The 19,107-nt window shown below is 52.6% G+C and overlaps 1 protein-coding gene across 3 annotated transcripts in view; it reads left to right on the forward strand.

Moving 5' to 3' along the window:
* The first annotated feature begins 9,317 nt into the window (after positions 1–9,317).
* Positions 9,318–19,107, forward strand: part of TTC7B (tetratricopeptide repeat domain 7B) — a 276,135-nt gene continuing 266,345 nt past the window's right edge. For 2 of the 3 annotated variants that reach the window (XM_030802485.1, XM_030802486.1), the window contains exon 1: positions 9,351–9,625. In XM_030802485.1, the coding sequence (XP_030658345.1) occupies positions 9,505–9,625 (121 nt within the window). In that variant the 5' untranslated portion in view covers positions 9,351–9,504. Of the gene's footprint in view, positions 9,626–19,107 lie in introns of all 3 variants that reach the window. The other variant, XM_030802487.1, reaches the window with a different exon arrangement.

A 19,107-nucleotide genomic window follows, 5' to 3' on the forward strand; every position in this document is an offset into this window, starting at 1 on the left:
CATGGCGGTGCTACCTGGGAGGTTGAAGCAGGAGCATTGGTTGAGCCCAGGAGTTCAAGGCTGCAGTGAGCTATGATGGTGCCACCGCATGCCAGCCCAAGAGACACAAAGCAAGACCCTGTCTCTAAAAAAAACAAAGAAAGAAAAAAAAAGGGCAGGCGCACTGGCTCACACCTGTAATCCCAGCACTTTGGGAGGCTGAGGCGGGCGGATCACGAGGTCTGGAGTTTGAGATCATCCTGGCCAACATGGTGAAACCCTGTCTCTACTAAAAATAGAAAAAATGGCCGGGCATGGTGGCTCACGCCTGTAATCCCAGCACTTTGGGAGGCCAAGGTGGGTGGATCACAAGGTCAGGAGATCAAGATCATCCTGGCTAACACAGTGAAACCCCGTCTCTATTAAAAATACAAAAAATTAGCTGGGCGTGGTGGCGGGTGCCTGTAGTCCCAGCTACTCGGGAGGCTGAGGCAGGAGAATGGCGTGAACCTGGGAGGCGGAGCTTGCAGTGAGCTGAGATCACACCACTGCATGCCAGCCTGGGTGACAGAGTGAGACTCCGTCTCAAAAACAAAAAAACAAAAAAACAACAAATGAGACAGGTGTCGCGGCACGTGCCTGTAATCCCAGCTACTCAGGAGGCTGAGGCAGGAGAATTGCTTGAACTGAGGAGGCAGAGGTTGTTGCAGTGAGCCGAGATCATGCCACTGCACTCCAGCCTGGCAACAGAGCGAGACTCTGTCAAAAAAAAAAAAAAAAAAATGCTGAGCATAGTAGCTCATGCCTGTAATCCCAGCACTCTGGAAGGCTGAGGTGGGAGGTTGCTTGAGGTCAGGAGTTCGAGACCACCCTGGCCAACATAGTGAGACCGTCTCTAAAGTAAAAAACAGAACAACAACAACAACAACAAAAACCCCTTCCTGTTACACAAAGGTTCCTATTTTACAGGCTCAAACCAAAATCAGCTTAATTGTTACGGTGTCTAAAGCCTGTGCAAGATTGGCATGTATGGAGATGAGAAGTAAAAATTCACAGAGCTGGTCCAGCCTCATTCTGGGCAGGGGGACATAGGCTTTGGACATGTGGATATTCTGAACCCTGGAGAAGTGGGTTCAACAGTGGGACCGATATCGGGGGAACCAGCCCCCAATATTTCAATGTATGTTCTTTCTATTTTCCCTAAGTGTCAGCCAGTCTGAGAAATAGAGAAAGAGTACAAACAAAGGAATTTTACAGGCCGGGCGCGGTGGCTCACGCTTGTAATCCCAGCACTTTGGGAGGCCGAGGCGGGCGGATCACGAGGTCAGGAGATCGAGACCACAGTGAAACCCCGTCTCTACTAAAAATACAAAAAAATTAGCCGGGCGTGGTGGCGGGCGCCTGTAGTCCCAGCTACTCAGAGAGGCTGAGGCAGGAGAATGGCGTGAACCCAGGAGGCGGAGCTTGCAGTGAGCCGAGATCGGGCCACTGCACTCCAGCCTGGGCGACAGAGCAAGACTCCGTCTCAAAAAAAAAAAAAAAAGGAATTTTACAGCTGGGCCTCCAGGGGTAACATCACATATTGGTATGTCTGTGATGTCCACCTGAGCCTCAAAACCAGAAGGTTTTTATTAAGGACTTTAAAAGGGGAGGGGGTGTATGAACAGGGAGTAGGTCGCAAAGATCATGTGCTTTAAAGGGCAATAAAGATCACAAGGCAAAGGGCAAAGCAAAGATCACAAGGCAAAGGGCAAAATTAGAATTACTGATGAGGGTCTATGTTCAGCTGTGCACATATTGTCTTGAAAAACATCTTAAACAGAAAACAGTGTTCGAGAGCAGACAACTGGTCTGAACTCAAATTTACCAGGGCAGGATCTTTTCCCCAACCTAATAGGCCTGAGGGTACTGCAGGAGACCAGGGCGTATTTCAGTCCTTATCTCAACTCCATAAGACAGACCCTCCCAGAGCGGCCGTTTATAGACCTCCTCCCAGGAATGCATTCCTTCCCCAGGGTATTAATTATTAATATTCCTTGCTGGGAAAAGAATTCAGCGATATCTCTCCTACGTGCACGTCTGTTTAAAGGCTGTCTGCAAGAAGAAAAATATGGCTCTATTCTGCCTGACCCTGCAGGCAGTCAGACCTTATGGTTATCTTCCCTTGTTTCCTGAAAATCGCTGTTATCCTGTTCTTTTTCAAGGTGCACTGATTTCATATTGTTCAAACACACGTTTTACAATCAATTTATACAGTAGTGGTCCTGAGGTGACGTACATTCTCAGCTTATGAAGGTAACAGGATTAAGAGATTAAAGTAAAGACAGGCATAAGAAATTATAAGAGTATTATTTGGGAACTGATAAATGTCCATGAAATCTTCACAATTTATATTCCTCTGCCATGGCTCCAGCCGGTCCCTCCATTTGGGGTCCCTGACTTCCCGCAACAGACCAAGATGGCCTTCTGAGCTTTTCCAGGGCTGACGACCACCTTCTTGATACCTTCCCCTCTCTTGTTCTGAATCCGTGCCCACCAGGTTAATTAAGGATGATTTCAGCTTTGCATGCTTCCTGACACTAGGAGTGGGGTCTCCTGATTATGAGATACTGGGGGTTGGCTTCTACTGCAAGTGAGGGTTGGCATGGGATTGAAACAGTGGTCTCTGGTGGGCTTCATTAGTGGGACTAGGCAGAGCACCCTGGAACACTGACATATTTCTAGACTTGCAAAGCTGAAACTTTAGACCATGGTTGCTACACCTGACTCATGCTACCCAGGGCCCTCCCTGAGCAGCCAACCAGCCTCCTCCATCTGGCTGTCTCTCTCAGATGGCAACAGATGGTAAATTAGAAGCACCAGCTTTGGTGCCTATAGTGGAGTTGCCCAGCCAGTTTCCCACTGCTTTGTCTCTACAATGGGAATCATGGTTCCAGGCAGCTGGAAATGGCCCTTTGGAAGAAAGTTAGGGGACCCTCAGGGAACTCCAAGGGGGAGGGGCACAGAGCCATCCTGAATCCATCCTCAGAAACCCTGCTCAAGACAATGGCACTAATGCAGCTTTTTATTTTTTTTTTTAAGATGGAGTCTCACTCTTGTTGCCCAGGCTGGGGTGCAATGGTGCAATCTTGGCTCACCATAACCTCTACCTCCCAGGTTCAAGCGATTCTCCTGCCTCAGCTTCATAAGTAGCTGGGATTGCAGGCATGAGCCACCTTGCCCAGCTAATTTTGTATTTTTAGTAGAGACTGGGTTTTTCCATGTTCGTCAGGCTGGTCTCAAATTCCTTCGCCTCCCAAAGTGCTGGGATTACAGGTGTGAGCCACTGTGCACAGCCTAATGCAGATTTTATAAACAATAACCTTGTCCATTAAAGCAAACCTGCAGACTGGAGGTCTGATAAACCTGGAGGTCGGATAATTCAAGTGTAGCACAGTCATGCCATGGAATATTACACACCAGAGAAAAGAAGACACGACGCCATTTTTAGAAAGCTCAAAACAAATGAAACCAAATGATATCGTGTATAGCAGGGGTCCCCAACCCCTGGACCACAGACTGGTACTGGCTAGTGGCCCATTAGGAACCAGGCCTCACAGCAGGAGGTGAGTGGTGGGTGAGCAAGCGAAACTTCACCTGTATTTACAACTCTCCCCATGGCTCACATTACCGCCTGAGCTCTGCCTCCTGTCAGATCAGCGGCAGCATTAGAGTCTCATAGGAGCACAAACCCTACTGTGAACTGTGCATGTGAGGGATCTAGGTTGCACACTCCTTATGAGAATCTAATGCCCGTCTCTCATCACCCCCAGATGGGGCCGTCTAGTTGCAGGAAAACAAGCTAAGGGCTCCCACTGATTCTACATGATGGTGAGTTTTATAATTATTTCATTATATATTATAAGGCAATAAGAATAGAAATAAAGTGCACAATAAATGTAATGCGCTTGAATCATCCAAAAACCGTCCCCCCACCTCCCCCACCCGTGGAAAAATTGTCTTCCGTGAAACTGGTCCTTGGTGCCAAAAAGCTTGGAGACCTCTGGTGTATAGGGTTACATGTTGTACCCACATTATAAGAAGTGGCAGAAAGCAAGTTTAGTGATAAAACTAGCTAAAAAACAAAGCAAGGGTATAACAAACGCAAAAATTACAAGGTAGTTGACTCTGGGATAGCCAATAGTTTCCCCAGTGTTCATCTTATTATTTTATTATGTAGGTGCCCCTTGATTCTGGGTATTTTTGTATGTATCAAATATTACATAATTAAAAGCCAGCCGAAGCCAGCTATCATGACTGCACTCTCATTACTCACGCCCTGGGCCTGCAAGCTGTGGCGTGGTTTCCAGGTTCCCCGTGAGCATCGCTGCAGCGACCGCCCACAGCACCAGCTGCTGATGGCTCACACCTCCCGGGGCTCCAAGGCCTGTCCCTGGCTCTGGCAGCGAGATGACACGGCTGTTGCCCCGGCAGGGTGAGGCCAAAGGTTAGAGGTGATCATTCTGCTGGCACACTGAGGCCCCTTGTGGATCCCTGTTTCTGGGTTTCTGTCTCCCCGTTCAACCTGCCCATTGGCTTCAGACAGTGGATCCCTACCTCCCTGTGGGGCTGTTCACCGGGATGCTCACCTGCCCAATCCCAGCCCCTCCACCTTCCTTCGACTCATTCATTCATTCAACCTGTATTGACTGAGTACTCACCGTGCATCAGGCACCGTTCTCAGTGCCGAGAATGCCGTTGTGAACAGAACCACACACAAATCCCTGCCTTCCTGGGGCTTTTGCTCTAGTGAGGGGAGGCAGATAATACACACTCAGTTAATAACCATAGATCAGGTGGGACAAGAAGAAAACTACAGCAGGGTAAGGGGGTAAGGGTGAAGGGAATGGCGGGGAGCAAAGGTGGACAGAGCGGTCGGGGAAGGTCTCTGCGAGGATGTGACCTCCCTCACTGCCTTCAGAAGGAAGGTAGGGAGGGACCACATGGGTTTCTGGGGAAGAGCCTTCCAGGCCAGGCAAGGGAGGAGAAAGGGCAAAGTTCTGACCCCTCCTCCCACCAGTGTCTCCTTTCCCTAAGCTCTCTCCATCCTACCGTGGCCACAATCCCTCTCTCATTCTCTCTCTCTGTTTTCTCTCTCATGCCTGCTCCCTTGGTGCTCACCTCTTCCCTTATTCTGATTGCACAGGGAATCCAGGCTTTCGGAGATGAGGACTGGGAGGTCTCCAGACCACACAAGCCCCCTATTTGCACTGGCCTTTGGAATGAGCCTATAGCCTGCCTCCATTGCTCCTGGCACCCCAGCTGTTCTCAAGGAATTGGCCAGAAGTCAGACTCCCTTCCCAGCCATCCTCCACTTCTTTCCTGCCAGGCACCCCAGGCCCCATGGTGGGATTGGGCCTATAGGCTGTGATTTTCCACATCCTTGTCAAACCTGTACTACCTGAATGCCTAGAGGAAAAGATACGGCCTTAATTACTATTATGAGCATGAATGCCTTCTTACTCCTGAATTTAGCTGAGTGCTGCCTGCAAGTAAAGTCGCCTGGAGAACCATCCAGGGACTTTGTCCTCATAGGATCACTTGTACCTCTCTAGGGTTGCTGTGGCAGCTGCCAGAGTGGCCCGGACCATGGATGAGGGCCAGGATATGGAAGGCAGAGGCGGAAACGAGCCCAGAGGCCACAGGGCCCAGCTCTCAGGCTCCCACGGTGAAGCCCAGAGGGTTCCTTTTCTCTCCTGCTTCAGGCTGACAATGTTTGTCAGCCTCTGCTCCCAACCCCTATACCCAGCAACCTCTGCGCCCAAGCACACGGTCTGAAGAATATTCTGGCGTTGGGCCCCAGTAGGTGGCCTGCCGTGAAGGCGGAAGCCTGGAACGTAGTGACATGGATTCATTATTGGGGTGTTTCATCCTAAGGAAATGCACTCACAGGCGGCTCTAGACCTTGGGGACTCCAGCCTCGTTCATTTAAGCTCCCACACTGTGCCAGGCCCTATGCGGGTTGCAAGGGGCAGAGAGACGCAGAATGACAGCCGACATGGCACTCCACTGGCGCACTGGCACTGTTCTTTTTTTTTTTTTTTTTGAGATGGAGTCTTGCTCTGTCACCCAGGCTGGAGTGCAGTGGCGTGATGGAGGTGCAGCCTCCACCTCACAAGTTCAAGCGATTCTCCTGCCTCAGCCTCCTGAGTAGCTGGGACTACAGGTGCCCACCACCATGCCCGGCTAATTTTTTTGTATTTTTAGTAGAGACAGGGTTTCACCATGTTAGCCAGAATGATCTCGATGTTCTGACCTCGTGATCCACCCAAAGTGCTGGGATTACAGGCGTGAGCCACAGAGCCTGGCACACTGGCACTCTTCTCTGTGCCCTACCTGTATTTCCTCATTTCCTCCTCAACCAGCTCCAGGGGGAGGTATCACAGCCAAGGAACGGAGGCCTGGGGATGTTAAATGCCATGACCCAGGCAGCACCCGTCCTCATGAAGCCACCTTATCAGGTAGGGAGGCGGACAGATGGCCCTTGTCATTTACCTTCCAGTGTGGCAACTGAGGCAGTGTATGCGTTAGTCATGATTAAGACCCTGCTCCTTCCCAGAGGGAGATGGCAAGTGCCGTCACACAAGGTCTGTCAGATGTTGAGCAAGGCTGCCCAGTGACCTTTGGCCCGTGTCTGAAACAAGGCACAGGAATCTGTCTCCCGGACCAGATGGAGAACATTCCCAGCAAATCTGGAGAGACAGACTGGAGTTGGGAGAACAGGAGGGTGTCAGGAGAGAGGAAACATCTCCTGTGGAGATTTCTTCTCCTTCCCTTCCTGCTCCCTCTTGGTGGAAGCTAAGGGCCAGGGCACTAAAGGGTCCCCTGTTGAAACTCTAACATTCTAGTTCCCCTTTCCCTGGGCTGTTCACAGTGTCCAGGGCCTGTCAGCTCAACTTCCATCACCTCGGCAGTCCCTGAGGCGCCTGAAAGTGATACTGGTCACATCGGAAAACGCCTCCTGATCTTTCCTCCTTACCTCTCTTAAATGTCTGTGATTCAGCCTCCTCATTGGTAAACCGAGGTCCACAATGTCTGTTCTTCATCAACTCCAGGCTGTGGTGGAAATGAGAACCTGCGTGTGACTGCTCTTGGAAAGCTGGAGTAAGGGCACCCAGAAGGAACGACGATGACCCCTCAGTGCCTCCTCGTGACTGCGAGCGGGCTACGGACACTTCCAGACTGACAGCTTCACTCTCAAATGCAGGACCCAGAATCCAACACCGCCACCACCACAGCTATTTCCCTGGCAGTATTCTCAACACTGCGGTCACAGTATAGTCCCAAGTGTAGGTCTGATAATGCCACTCTTCTGTGAAAAGCCCTGCAGGGCTGCTCCATGTCACCAGAGTAAAAGCCAAAGTCTTTTTTTTTTTTCTTTTTTTTTTGAGACAGAGTCTCGCTCTGTCGCCCAGGCTGGAGTGCAGTGGTGCGATCTCGGCTCACTGCAAGCTCCGCCTCCCGGGTTCACGCCATTCTCCTGCCTCAGCCTCTCTGAGTAGCTGGGACTACAGGCGCCCGCCGCCACGCCCGGCTAATTTTTTGTATTTTTAGTAGAGACGGAGTTTCACCGTGGTCTCGATCTCCTGACCTCGTGATCCGCCCGCCTCGGCCTCCCAAAGTGCTGGGATTACAAGCGTGAGCCACCGCGCCCGGCTCTTTTTTTTTTGAGACCGAGTCTCGCTCTGTCGCCCAGGCTGGAGTGCAATGGCGCCATCTTGGCTCACTGTAAGCTCCGCCTCCCGGGTTCACGCCATTCTCCTGCCTCAGCCTCCCAAGTAGCTGGGGCTACAGGCGCCCACCACCATGCCCGGCTAATTTTTTACAATATTTTTAGTAGAAACGGGGTTTCACCATGTTAGCCAGGATGGTCTCAATCTCCTGACGTGATCCACCTGCCTTGGCCTCCCAAAGTGCTGGGATTACAGGTGTGAGCCACCTCGCCCGGCCAAAAGCCAAAGTCTTATAATGGCCCACCAGGCACTACACAGAACGCCCCCCAACCTCTCAGAGCTCATCTCCTGCCTCGGCCCCTCTCCCTCACTCCACCCAGCCCCTCTGGCCTCTGCCATTTCTCCATCCCACCCAATGTGCTCTAACCCCAGAAACTTCGCACTTGTGGTGTTCTCTGCCTGGGATACTCCTCCCCCAGAGATATCCTCATGGCTCCCTCTTACTTTCTTCAAGTCCAATGTCACCTCCATGAGGCCATCCCTGACTGCCCCATTTTAAATGGCAACACTTGCTCAGGCTGAAGTGCGTTCACTGCTCACTGCAGCCTCCACCTTCTGGGCTCAAGCAATCATCCTGCCTCAGCCTCCTGAGTAGCTGGGATTACAGGCATGAGCCACCCGCCTGTCCCAACTCTTTATGTTCCTCACTGGACCCTTCTCTGTTTCTTCAAATAGCCATTTTTACAGTCTAGTTTACTACTTTATTTTGCTTATTTTTCCCCCAAACTGGAATGTAAGCTCTCTCAAGGCAGGAATTTTGTCTTTTTAGTTCATAATTCTATTTCTGGCACCTAAAACAGCACCCAGCACGTAGTAGGTGATCACTAGACAGTTGATTCACTGAAAGAACACAGCGGGACACCTCCCTAGCTCTTAGTCTAGGTGGCCAAGACAGGAGGCCTCACCAGTGACTGTGCCTTCCCCTCAGGGGGTCCGAGAGCTGGCGTCTGAGAGTGGCAGCCCCTGCCTGGCCCTGCTCAGCCGTCTAGGGCACCCCGGCAGGTGCTGTGCCTTGCCTGGGATGGAGGAGTCTCCGTCCACCTCTGGCTGGGTAGGGGCTAACGCTGCAGGGCAGAGGGGCACCTGCTAAGGGGCACAGGCCAACCGGGCCCCAGGGAGCCGCTGGCCACCTGAGATGGCAGGACAAACTCGGGCCAGCCTCTCCCTACCCCTCACACCCGGCTCACTGGTCCCGTCAGGCGGTGACCTTCCCCACGGTCACTGCCCTTTCTTGGCCCTACTCCTGGGGGTCCAACCCGCTCCCAGGCTGTCGCTAGCTCCCTCCTGAGTCTCTCCCTCCCCTTCATCCTGCCCAGACCCCTCACCCTTCTTGGTCAGATCTCTCTCCTACCCGGCTCCCCCACCCCCATCCCCACTTGCCCTCCGTCTCCACCCCGCCCCAGACACCCCCAGTCCCTGCCCCTGCCCTCCACGCCCACCCCGCCCTTCCTCCCGCGGGCCCCTGTTTCCCGCCCTAGCCCCCGCCCCGGCCCCAGCCCCGGCCCCGGTCCCCGCCCGTGCTGCGGCTCCGGCCCTGGCCGGCAGGGGCCGCTCCTCGCGGCGCCCGGGGCCCCGCCGCGCCCGCCGCCGCCGCCCGCCTCCCCGCCCCTTCCCCAGCCGGCGCTCCCGTTACGCCGCGGAGCCGGGAGCCGGAGCCCGAGCCCGCGGCGGCGGCGGGAGGCGGCGAGGGGGCGCCGCGGCGGCGGCGGCGGTGGGGCCTGCGGGGCGGGCGGCCGGGCCCGGCCAGGCCGCGATGGCGACCAAGAAGGCAGGCTCGCGGCTGGAGACGGAGATCGAGCGCTGCCGCTCCGAGTGCCAGTGGGAGCGGATCCCCGAGCTTGTCAAGCAGCTGTCGGCCAAGCTCATCGCCAACGGTACGTGCCGGGCGCGCCGGCCTGGGCTGCGGGGGGCGCCGCGGCCTCCGCGGGAACGGGCCCCCGAGGCGCGGCCGGGTGCGGGGCGCGGGCAGGGGCGCGGCCGGGCCGCGAGGGAGCTGCGGCCCAGGGGATGTGCGCGGGGCCGGGGCCTGGGGGAGCCCGGGTGCCCTGGAGTCACGCGGTGTGGGGGTCCGGGGGGCGCCAGGAGCTGTCCCGGCGTGTGGGGCTCAAGCGTGCAGGGCGGGCTTCTGCGGAGTCTGGGGTGTCCGGGGGTCTCAGCGAGTCCGCTGCTCCACTGGGACCCCAGGAGGTCAGGGGCCGGCCTGGGGCTTCTAAGAAGTTGGAGGTAATGGGGGTGAGGGGGGTTCCTCAGGACATGGGTGAAGTCCACAGTGTGTATATGGTGTGCTCAGGGAATCAGGATGTATTTATGGGGTCTTGAGAATGGGGTGTTGTACACAGACCCCTGGGGAATCTAGTTTGTAAACATATGGTGTTTAAGGGGTTCTGGGTGGAAGCGCAGACTCGGGGTGTGTGGGGTGGTGGTAGAAAGCAGGCTGGGATGTGCGTCCTGGCGTTTGGAGAAGTAGCATCAAGGCTGCCGACCTAGAGAGGTCAGGGTTGGGAATAGAGGAGAAATAGAGTCAGGGGGACCTGGAGGGAGAATATTGTGAAGCGAGATGGGAATGTGGTTGAAGAATGTCGGGAGATGGAGTTGGGTGGGTGAGGGGTTGGTTCTTGGGCCAGAAGGGGGTCTGAGGCAGCCTCTGAGTAGGAGCCTGGTGCCTGGAGTTGGTTCATGACCCCTTTAACTGGATTGGTTCTTGTACCCAATCAAATAAAATTGCATCCAGAATCCCATTCCAGTGCACAGCTCCACGTGGCCTTATTTGTTTTGGAAGCGAGTATCTTTAATATTTGCTTGTCTTTTAGTACCCGCCTAAAGCGCAGGCACCAGCGCACTGTGGCCAGAGGGCAGAGGGTTTGTCTCATTTCATCCTGGGCTTCCCCAGGCCGAGTGAGCACATGTTGGCTGAACAAATGAATGAAAGAGTGAATGAATGGATGGCGGCGCTGCTCTAAGAAAGGACATCTGCACTATTTTCAACCTTCTCACTTCAGACTACCCAGAAAGGAGAGGGATGTTACGTGTCCTCCTGGAGGGTAGTTTATGTTTGTGTCCTATGGTATTAGTGCCTGGAAATTAGAATTTGGTTTTGCGCACTCTCAATGATGGGTGCGTGCTGTAGGCAGGTACCTTCTGGGTGAACGCAGGTGCCATGGTGTGTCAGGGGCATGGAGATAGCACAGACCCTACCCGGGCTCCGCTTGGTGGAAAATGTGGACTCTTCTCAGTTATGTCAGCCTTTGAGGAGATGGTGTTCAGTGCCCTGGGCCCCAGAGGCAGCTTGCCCTTGCCCTCCGTGTCGGGCTCACCTGCTTCTCCGCTTACCTGCAGCATTTTCTCTTTCCCTCTCGGAGTTGCACAGGCCTGGGTCTACTTTGTGGCTTCCCAGCTGTGTAGGCATAATGACACCTTCTGTGCAGGTTGATGTTAGGATTAAATGGGTTTATTTGTGAGCCTCCTAGTCTTTTTTCTTCTGAATCCACTTGTTTCCTGCTGTCTTTGCTTATTCATTCACCCAATATTTGCGTGCCCACCTGTGCCAGTCACAGAACAGTGGTGAACAGCACTGACCAAGCCCCTGCCCTCATGCCCTCATCCTGCTCTCAGGAGGCAGGTGATAAGCAAATATGGAAATAAATAAACAGCACAGCTTCAGATAGTGAGAAGTAATTGAAACAAAACAGATGAGTTAATGTGATTGAGAATGACAGGCAGATGAAGGGGGACTCAAGCTATGGTGGTCCCTGGAATGAGAGGGTAGATGGGTTTTTGGTGGCCTGGGCCCTTCCTATTCACCTTCATGGCCCCCGAAAGGCTTAGCTCTCTTCCCAGGGGCTGCTCCTGATGGCCTAAGATGCAGTCATGAGTGGGGCTTGGGGAGTGGGGTTTGCGGGGACACTGTGGTCCATGGGTCTGTGTGCAAGTTCAGTTTGGGGAAACTCATGGGAGATAGATTTTTGTCCTAGAGACTCACATGGTGAGTGGTAGCCATTGATGACAAAAAGTTACCCAGACTTGAAAAGATCAGACAGAGTGAGTGCTCAGAAAAATAAAACGATGAAGCCAAGCAAAAGATGAAACCAAACTGGAATGATCGTGGCTCTACTTTGGTGTTTGCAGGAGGAGCCTTCCCTCCCTTTGACTGGTGAGGTCTTCCCACTCTCGGACTGGTAGAGGGACTTCTTCCTGGCTTTTGGGGCACCGGCTCCCCCATAGATTCTCGGGTGCATGAGCACAAGTTCTGGGCAGATTTTGCAAAATCCTGAAGTTAAAGCATCTTCTGCTTAGAATAAGGAAAGCAAGTGAATGTCACGTTTGTCACACTAAGACAGTTGCCTTGAAAACAACCACAGGCAAAAAAAAAAAGAGTACAGTGTTTGGAGCCAGCCAGACGGGGGCCTGATTCTTGTGACCTTGGCCACTTCTTGACTTCGTGACATTGGCCAAATCACTTAACCACTCTGAGCCTCAGTCTTCTCATTTTAGAATGGGATTTAAATGACTTAGCTTGCAGGGGTTGTTATGAGGGTTCAAGTAGCTAATGCCTCTCAGGGTCAGCCACTCATTCCTTCCTTCCTTCCACAAAGATTGAGTACCTGCTCTGTGCTAGCCACTGTTTTAGGCACTGGAAATACACCAGTAAACAAAACAGACAAAAATGGCAAAAATCTCAGCCCTTATGAAACTCACATCCCAGTAGGGAAGGGGCAGGGAGACAGATAATCAATATAATCATTAGGTAAAGTTTACAGGGTGTCAGATGGTGGTCAGTGCTATCAAAGAGAAAAAGGGGAAGGGGAATAGGTGCTTCGGAGTGGGCTGGGAGTGGGGGATGCAGGAACTACTAGTTTAAATAGGGTGGCCCTGAAAGGCGTCCCCAAGAAGGCAGCATCCGAGATGAGACCTAAGGAGGTGGAGATGCGTGTTCTAGGGAGGGAACTTCAAGGGCAGAAAGTGGCGGGGCCTGGTAGGCCGAAGGTAAGGCTTTGGCTTTCCAGTGAGTGAGACAGGGCCACGGGAGAGTTCTGAGCAGAGGAATCCCTCCTTCCCAAAGCTCCCACTTGTAGTGGGCTTCCCCACCCAGCAGCATTAGCTCCTTACGGGAAGGAAGCGTGGCAGCCCCTCCCCGTTAAGGACTCTAAATAGTGGACACTTTCAGAGCATACTGCCCCAGCCTGGCTCCTTTGAGATGAATTGGTTTAGACGTTTTGCCAAGAAGTGGATAAGGAAGAAAAGGACAAATGCCAAGTTGAAAACTGAACCCAGAAGTCTGTCTTCTTCCTTGTACCCTACTGTAGTCACCATTTTCATTGCACCATCTCAAAACACCCAAATGTGGTGGTAGCTAGCTGTGTGCCAGGCCCGGGTGAGTCCCAGCGAGAGAGTGGTCACCTAAGTTAAGGGTGAGGGTGGGAGACAGACCCCCGGAAGCTTAGGCCCTCGTGGGCTGAAGTGTGGCCCGGGGATGAGCGGCAGGAGCACCACCGGGAACCTGTGAGAAATGCGGATTCTTGGGCCAGCTTCAGACGTGCGGGGTTAGAATCCACATCTCAGCAAGGTGTCCAGGGGTTTGGGGGACTCAGAGAAGCCTGAGGTGTCCTGGCTTGGAGCTGAGGCAGCAGCCTGAGTGCTCAGGGGTAAAGACAGAGCTGCACACTGGCTTCATGTGGGCTCACAGGTCGGTCCTGGTCTCTGGGAAGACAGGCCCAGCTGTCCTCTCTCTCCAGAATGTCACCCTCCAGCCTCCCCATGATGAGGTCACCACTGTGTGTGAAAGTGCAGTGACCTGGCACCGGGGCTAAAATTTGGACCTTACCTGTAGTGGCTAGGTGATCTCCAGCCAGGTTCTTAGCCTCTCAGAGCCTGCCTTTCCTCCCTGCTCAGCCAGCTCAGAGTGCCCACTCTCGGCACCTGTGAGGATTCAGTGGGATGGTACCTGTCAGCCAGGGCACATGGTCATAATGGGGTTGGTTCCCTGCAGCTGACCCCGTGTGACCCTGGGCAAGGTAGGCCAGGTCCCAGCTGTCAGCCTGGCAGGGAAAAAAGAGAGTGGGGGACCAAGAAATGACACACTTGAGCTAGTGCCTGGTCAAGACTCCCGCCTATTGCAATGACACAGACAGGCACATTGGAGGTCTGTGACCGTCCTGATGGACGGCCGCTCCCTTTTCTGAGGCAGTGTGGCTTCCCTCCTTCCCCAGCTTGTTAATCTTCTTAGGCAAGCTCAGCGACTGAGTTCACTTAGAAAGATTAGGCCCCAAATGGTAGCTTGTCCCTTAGGAGATCATTGCCTGTCAGATCCTACAAGATTTTGAGACATTTTAATTACCTCGTGGTGACGGGTAGGTAGGGAAATGGTGCCTGAAACAAAGAGTATTTCTGGGGCATAGTTTGGTAAGCAAATGTCTCCAGACCATGAAGAGGGTGCGGAGATCTGTGTTGTTTTAAGCGCGGGCATCTACAGCGATGTGGCTTCCCCTTGGTGGAGGGTGCAGGGTGCTGGGCTCCTAGACGCCACCTGGTCATGCACACCCTCCTGTGAAGGAGAGGGGTCGGGGTGGACTGTGGTCCTCCCTGGCTGGCCTGAGGGTCTTCTCTGGAAACATGACTGGGGTTTAACTGAGAGTCTCTGCTGTGGGGTGAGGCCGCCCCTATTGTTTAGAGGTGGCTTCTTTGGACATACCTGGGGCATCACAGACTCCTGGGAGCCCAACTGCTCCCAGAAGGAGGGGAAGGACACCAGTGAGACCTCCAGTGACCCTCTGTTTTGGCCTTTCTGGGCCAGTCTTCCTGCTTTCTAACACTCTGTCCTCTTGTCCTCAGAAGACCACACCTTTGTGGCAGACCATATGTCCTGATTTTTGGATTCAGAAGACTCATTTATTTGACAGTGGCTGATTGATGGCACTGAGCTAGGATTGGGGCTCGTGGCCATGGTAGTCAGGGCAGAAGGACCTGGATGTCTTGTGGCTGTGCACAGTGGGACTGGGGCTGCGCAGCTCGTCCCCAGCCTCATCCATCTGCTTGGTCTGGCCAACCTTTCCAGCATGTCCTCATGTCACCTGCTGCACTGCCTTCATTCCCCCGACTTCCCTCAGCTACTTTGGCCTCCTGGACCCTCCCACACACCTTGCTTATTGTCTGTGCACCTTTGCTCACACTATTTGACTCGAATCCTCTCTGCAGATCAAAAGCCTACCCATCTGTCAAGGTCTGGTTCAAGTTCCTCCCAGCTGTCCTTTCATCACAGAAAAGGCTGTTTGCCTCACAGAAGACAATCATACAGTGCTAGAACCAGAGAAGACCTTACAGAGTATGCTGTGTAGCAGTTTTCAAACTGTGCTGTTAAGGAACCCCTCTGGGAACATGCTTTAGGACTCTGGTGGTTGGGTGAGCAGGCCTCACTCGCTGGAGCAGTTATACTTTTCCTTAAGGTTTCCTTTGAAGGAAGGGCTAATACACTTTTAAAACAAAGAACTTTGAAACCCATTGATGTAGTCCAACCTCTTATAGATGACAAAACAGTGCCGGAGAAGGAGATGTCTTCCTTAAAGCCACCAACCAGCAAGTGGCAGAAGCAAGCAGAGTGGGTAAGAGCCCTGGCTTGGAGTTGGGTTGCTTGATTTCAAAGCGTGGCTCACCTGCTTCCTATGGGGGGTAACCTTCAACTTGCAAAGCCCCCTTTGGTGACACAACATCCAAAACCCTTTTCGGAAGCCCTTGGGGCCAGATGTATTTCAGAATGCAGAATTTTTTGGAACATGTTTTGTGTACTGCACATTATGTGACATTCCCAATGGGGTCTGGGGTGGCATTTTGTAATAAAACGGGTCAGTATTTCTGCATCAAAGCATATGAGCAGTCACTGCAAAAGGGAGAAATAGACTATAAATAGCCTCACATGGGTTCAGTTGAGGTTTCTGCCATCCCATAAATGATTAACAACAAAAAACAACTTTTGGTTTTGAGAGAGTCCTGGATTTCAGAAACTGTAGGTAAGGTATTATGAACCAGTAATAATAGTGTCAAACTTATAGGGAGGTTGTAAGGATCAAATGAAGAAAAAACCAAAATACCTAAAAGTGCTTCTTAGTACCTGCATAGAGTGAGCCTTCACTAGCTACCAGCTGTTGTCTGTTGCTGGTAGTGGTGGGTGTTATCCACTCCCATCTCCCAACTCAGGGCTGTTTCCCTCCCATACTCCACTGATTTTGGCATGTGCCTTGTCTTCTTACCAAATGGTCAGCTTCTAGAGGGCCAATTCTACCTTTCTGGCCCCATGACATGAGTTGGGTTCATAGCACACGCTGTGTTGAATTGGCTCGGCTTTCATGAGCAGTTGGAACAGGTGTAAGTAAGGAAGTCAGGCCGAGGGTTTTCCAAAATGGAAGCGAGGGCCAAGTTACATGAATATTACGTGATGACTCTGGCCCTGAGAAATGGCGTCCTGCAAGGACAAATGTTTGCCCTTGGGGTTGGTGGGGTCTTGTGAGTCAGGGCCAGCCAGAGGCTCCCTAGTTGTTAATCAGCATTAGCCACCCCTGTCCCCCAGCCCAGACTCCCACCCATTTTCCTCCTTGATTGGGCCTAGTTTTGTTCAGCTGTCAGCAGTGGTGCTGTGTGCTTCACTGTAGGGGCCCTGGCCCCAGTAGATACACTCCCTTGCCTGTGATTGGCTGAAGTGCAAGCATGTGAATTAGTTCTGACCAATGAGACATCAGGGAGCATTTGCTCAGTGGAGGGGCTTCTGGGAAAGATTTCCTTGGGCTTAAGGGTGACATCCATGCTTAAAAAGGAAGAAGTAGTCTCTCTTTTTCCCCTGGAAATCGTTCATATCTTTGAGGCCTGGAGCTGTGGCCATCTTATGGCCATGAGGGCACCTGACCCAGGAGTAAGGCAGACCCAAGGAGGGTGGCAGTGCAGAGAGACAAGAAGAATCTCACTTGATTATATCACTAGGCTGCTGATGGCAGTTGGGCCTGGAGCAGCCCTTCTCTGGACTTCCTGTTATGTGGGAGAATAAATTCCTTCTTGTTGAAGCCACCCTGACTCAGGCGTTTGGTCATTACTGGCTGCTGAAGGCATTCTAACTGGTACACCTCTTACTTACCCAGAGCACCCCTGCACCCCAGCTGCCTGGCCAGCTGTGCCCTGGGCACTCAGGAATGGCCTTTGGTCCTTATTCACACTGGCCACACGTGGGTGGATTCCTACCCCTCTGAGTGACCTCATGCTTGGTAGATGGTGGCGGGTTGCAGGCCTTTGACATATGTGAAAGCCAGTGTCTCCCACCTGGGAAGCCCAGGAAGAGGGATGAGGTTTTCTGAGACCTCAAAAGCATTCCCATCAGCCACCAAGACAAGGATGAGCGGATGTCTGACCCAGAGATAGGTCAAATGGGTGCCATATAAATATGAAAGATGGCCACAGCCACAGGAAAGCTAATGGAGTGGCTGCAGCCCTTCCCCCCATGGGATCTGTCTGTCCCTGCTCATTAAGTGTGGCTAGTGGTGGCAGCGCCAGAACCATGTAGACCAGATCTGGTCTGGTCCTTTCAGAGGCCACCAGGCCTGGAGTCAGAATCTTCTGCATTTGCCCTCCAAGCCACCTTGTATACATCACTTGATCATCTGAAACTGTAGCTGTCCTGACTTGATGAGTGTTGAAATAGTGCTAGCAGGGAAGAAGAATGAACTGCATTTCTTGGGTCTCTCTCCCTCTATCTCTCTCTCTCTCTCTCTTCATTTTTTTGTAGAGACGGGTTTCCCTATGTCGCCCAGTCTGGTCTCAAACTCCTGGGCTCAAGCAATCTTCTTCCCTCGGCCTCCCAAAGTGCTGGGATTACAGGCATGAGCCACTGTGCCCGGCCTCTTGGGTCTCTCTTGTGTGCCAGATTCTGGCTATGAACTTTTACATAGATCTCAGTTAATCATCACAACAAGCGAATGAGGTCAGGGGTAATTCTCATTCAGGAATTGAGTAGACTGAGGCTAGAGCTGTTAATTGAACTGGATTCTAGCCCACTTCCAACTAGTTTCACTGTTCTTCTATTACACTAATGTTTTTATAAACTGGTTGGATCAAAGAATCACTTAGACAGCTTGTTAGAATCCAGATTGCAAAGCCCCATTCCCAGAGATACTGATATAGTAGGTCTGGGGTGGAGCTGGGGTTCTGCATTCTTACGCTCCCAGTGCTGCAGCTATGCGACATGCTTTGAGTAATACTAAACTAAGTGTCGTTTACAGATTACCAGACATCTTGGCTGAGGTTGGTGATTCTCTCGGCCCAAGGTAGAAGTTGGAAATCTACATTTTTAAACAGCCTCAGGTAGTTTGAGTAGGCAAGTGTGGGAGCCTTTGCTCTGAGCCACAATGGTTAGCATTTAATGAGCACCTACTATGTGTGGGCACAGCACCAGGTATCAGAGGGGCATCAGAAGAAATAGAGTGAGCAGGTCACCAGGCAGGGAAACTTACAGTTCAGGATTGTCTTTCAACCTCTGGACAGCAGGGTCCCCTGGGGGCTAGTTAGCAACTCCGACAGGCAGGCTGGACCCGACCTTCTGCTTCAGGAGGTCTTAGTGGTTTGGGGACTCAGGAAGCGGGATCCCAGGGCCCCAGGTGATTATGGTGCCCGGAGTTCTAGGACCAGACTTTAGACATGGTTGTCTGAGTGGGAGACAGAATGTGACCCTGTAGCCTGAGGACAGCAATGACAGCATTGCTTACAAGGCACAGAGGGTACAGCTGGGAGCCTGGAGAGGCCAGACTCAGTGGCAGTGAGTGGGTAAGCAGGGCCTGGCAGGGCACCAGGAGGAGGATCTTGGGCAGGGTGGTGGCATGAGGGTGACCAACTCGTCCTGGTTGGCCTGAGACTTTTCTGGTTTTAGCATCCAAAGTCCTGAGTCCCAGAAACTCCCTCAGTCCTGGGCAAGTGGAACAGCAGTTCACCCTTTCAGGTAGATAGAGGTATTTTAGCAAAGGGGAAAGGAACCCCGGGCAGGAGAAAGCAGTGGGCTTTGCCCTGTTAGACCTGGGTTCAGATCTTGGTTCTGTCACTTCCTGCTTGTCTGGCCTCGAGTGAGTGAGTGACTTAACTTCTCCGAGCCTCACTCTTTTTGTTTTTGAGATAGGGTGTCACTCTGTCGCTCAGGCTGGAGTGCAGTGGTGTGATCATGGCTCAGTGCAGCCTCAACCTCCCAGGCTCAAGCAATCCTCCCACCCCAGCCTCCCGAGTAGCTGGGATTACAGGCATGTGCCACTATGCCCAGCTGATTTTTGTATTTTTTGTAGAGATGAGGTTTCACCATATTACCCAGGCTGGTCTTGAACTCCTGGGCTCAAGTGAT

The sequence above is a fragment of the Nomascus leucogenys genome, chromosome 22a, assembly GCF_006542625.1.
Source record: "Nomascus leucogenys isolate Asia chromosome 22a, Asia_NLE_v1, whole genome shotgun sequence".
NCBI lineage: Eukaryota > Metazoa > Chordata > Mammalia > Primates > Hylobatidae > Nomascus > Nomascus leucogenys.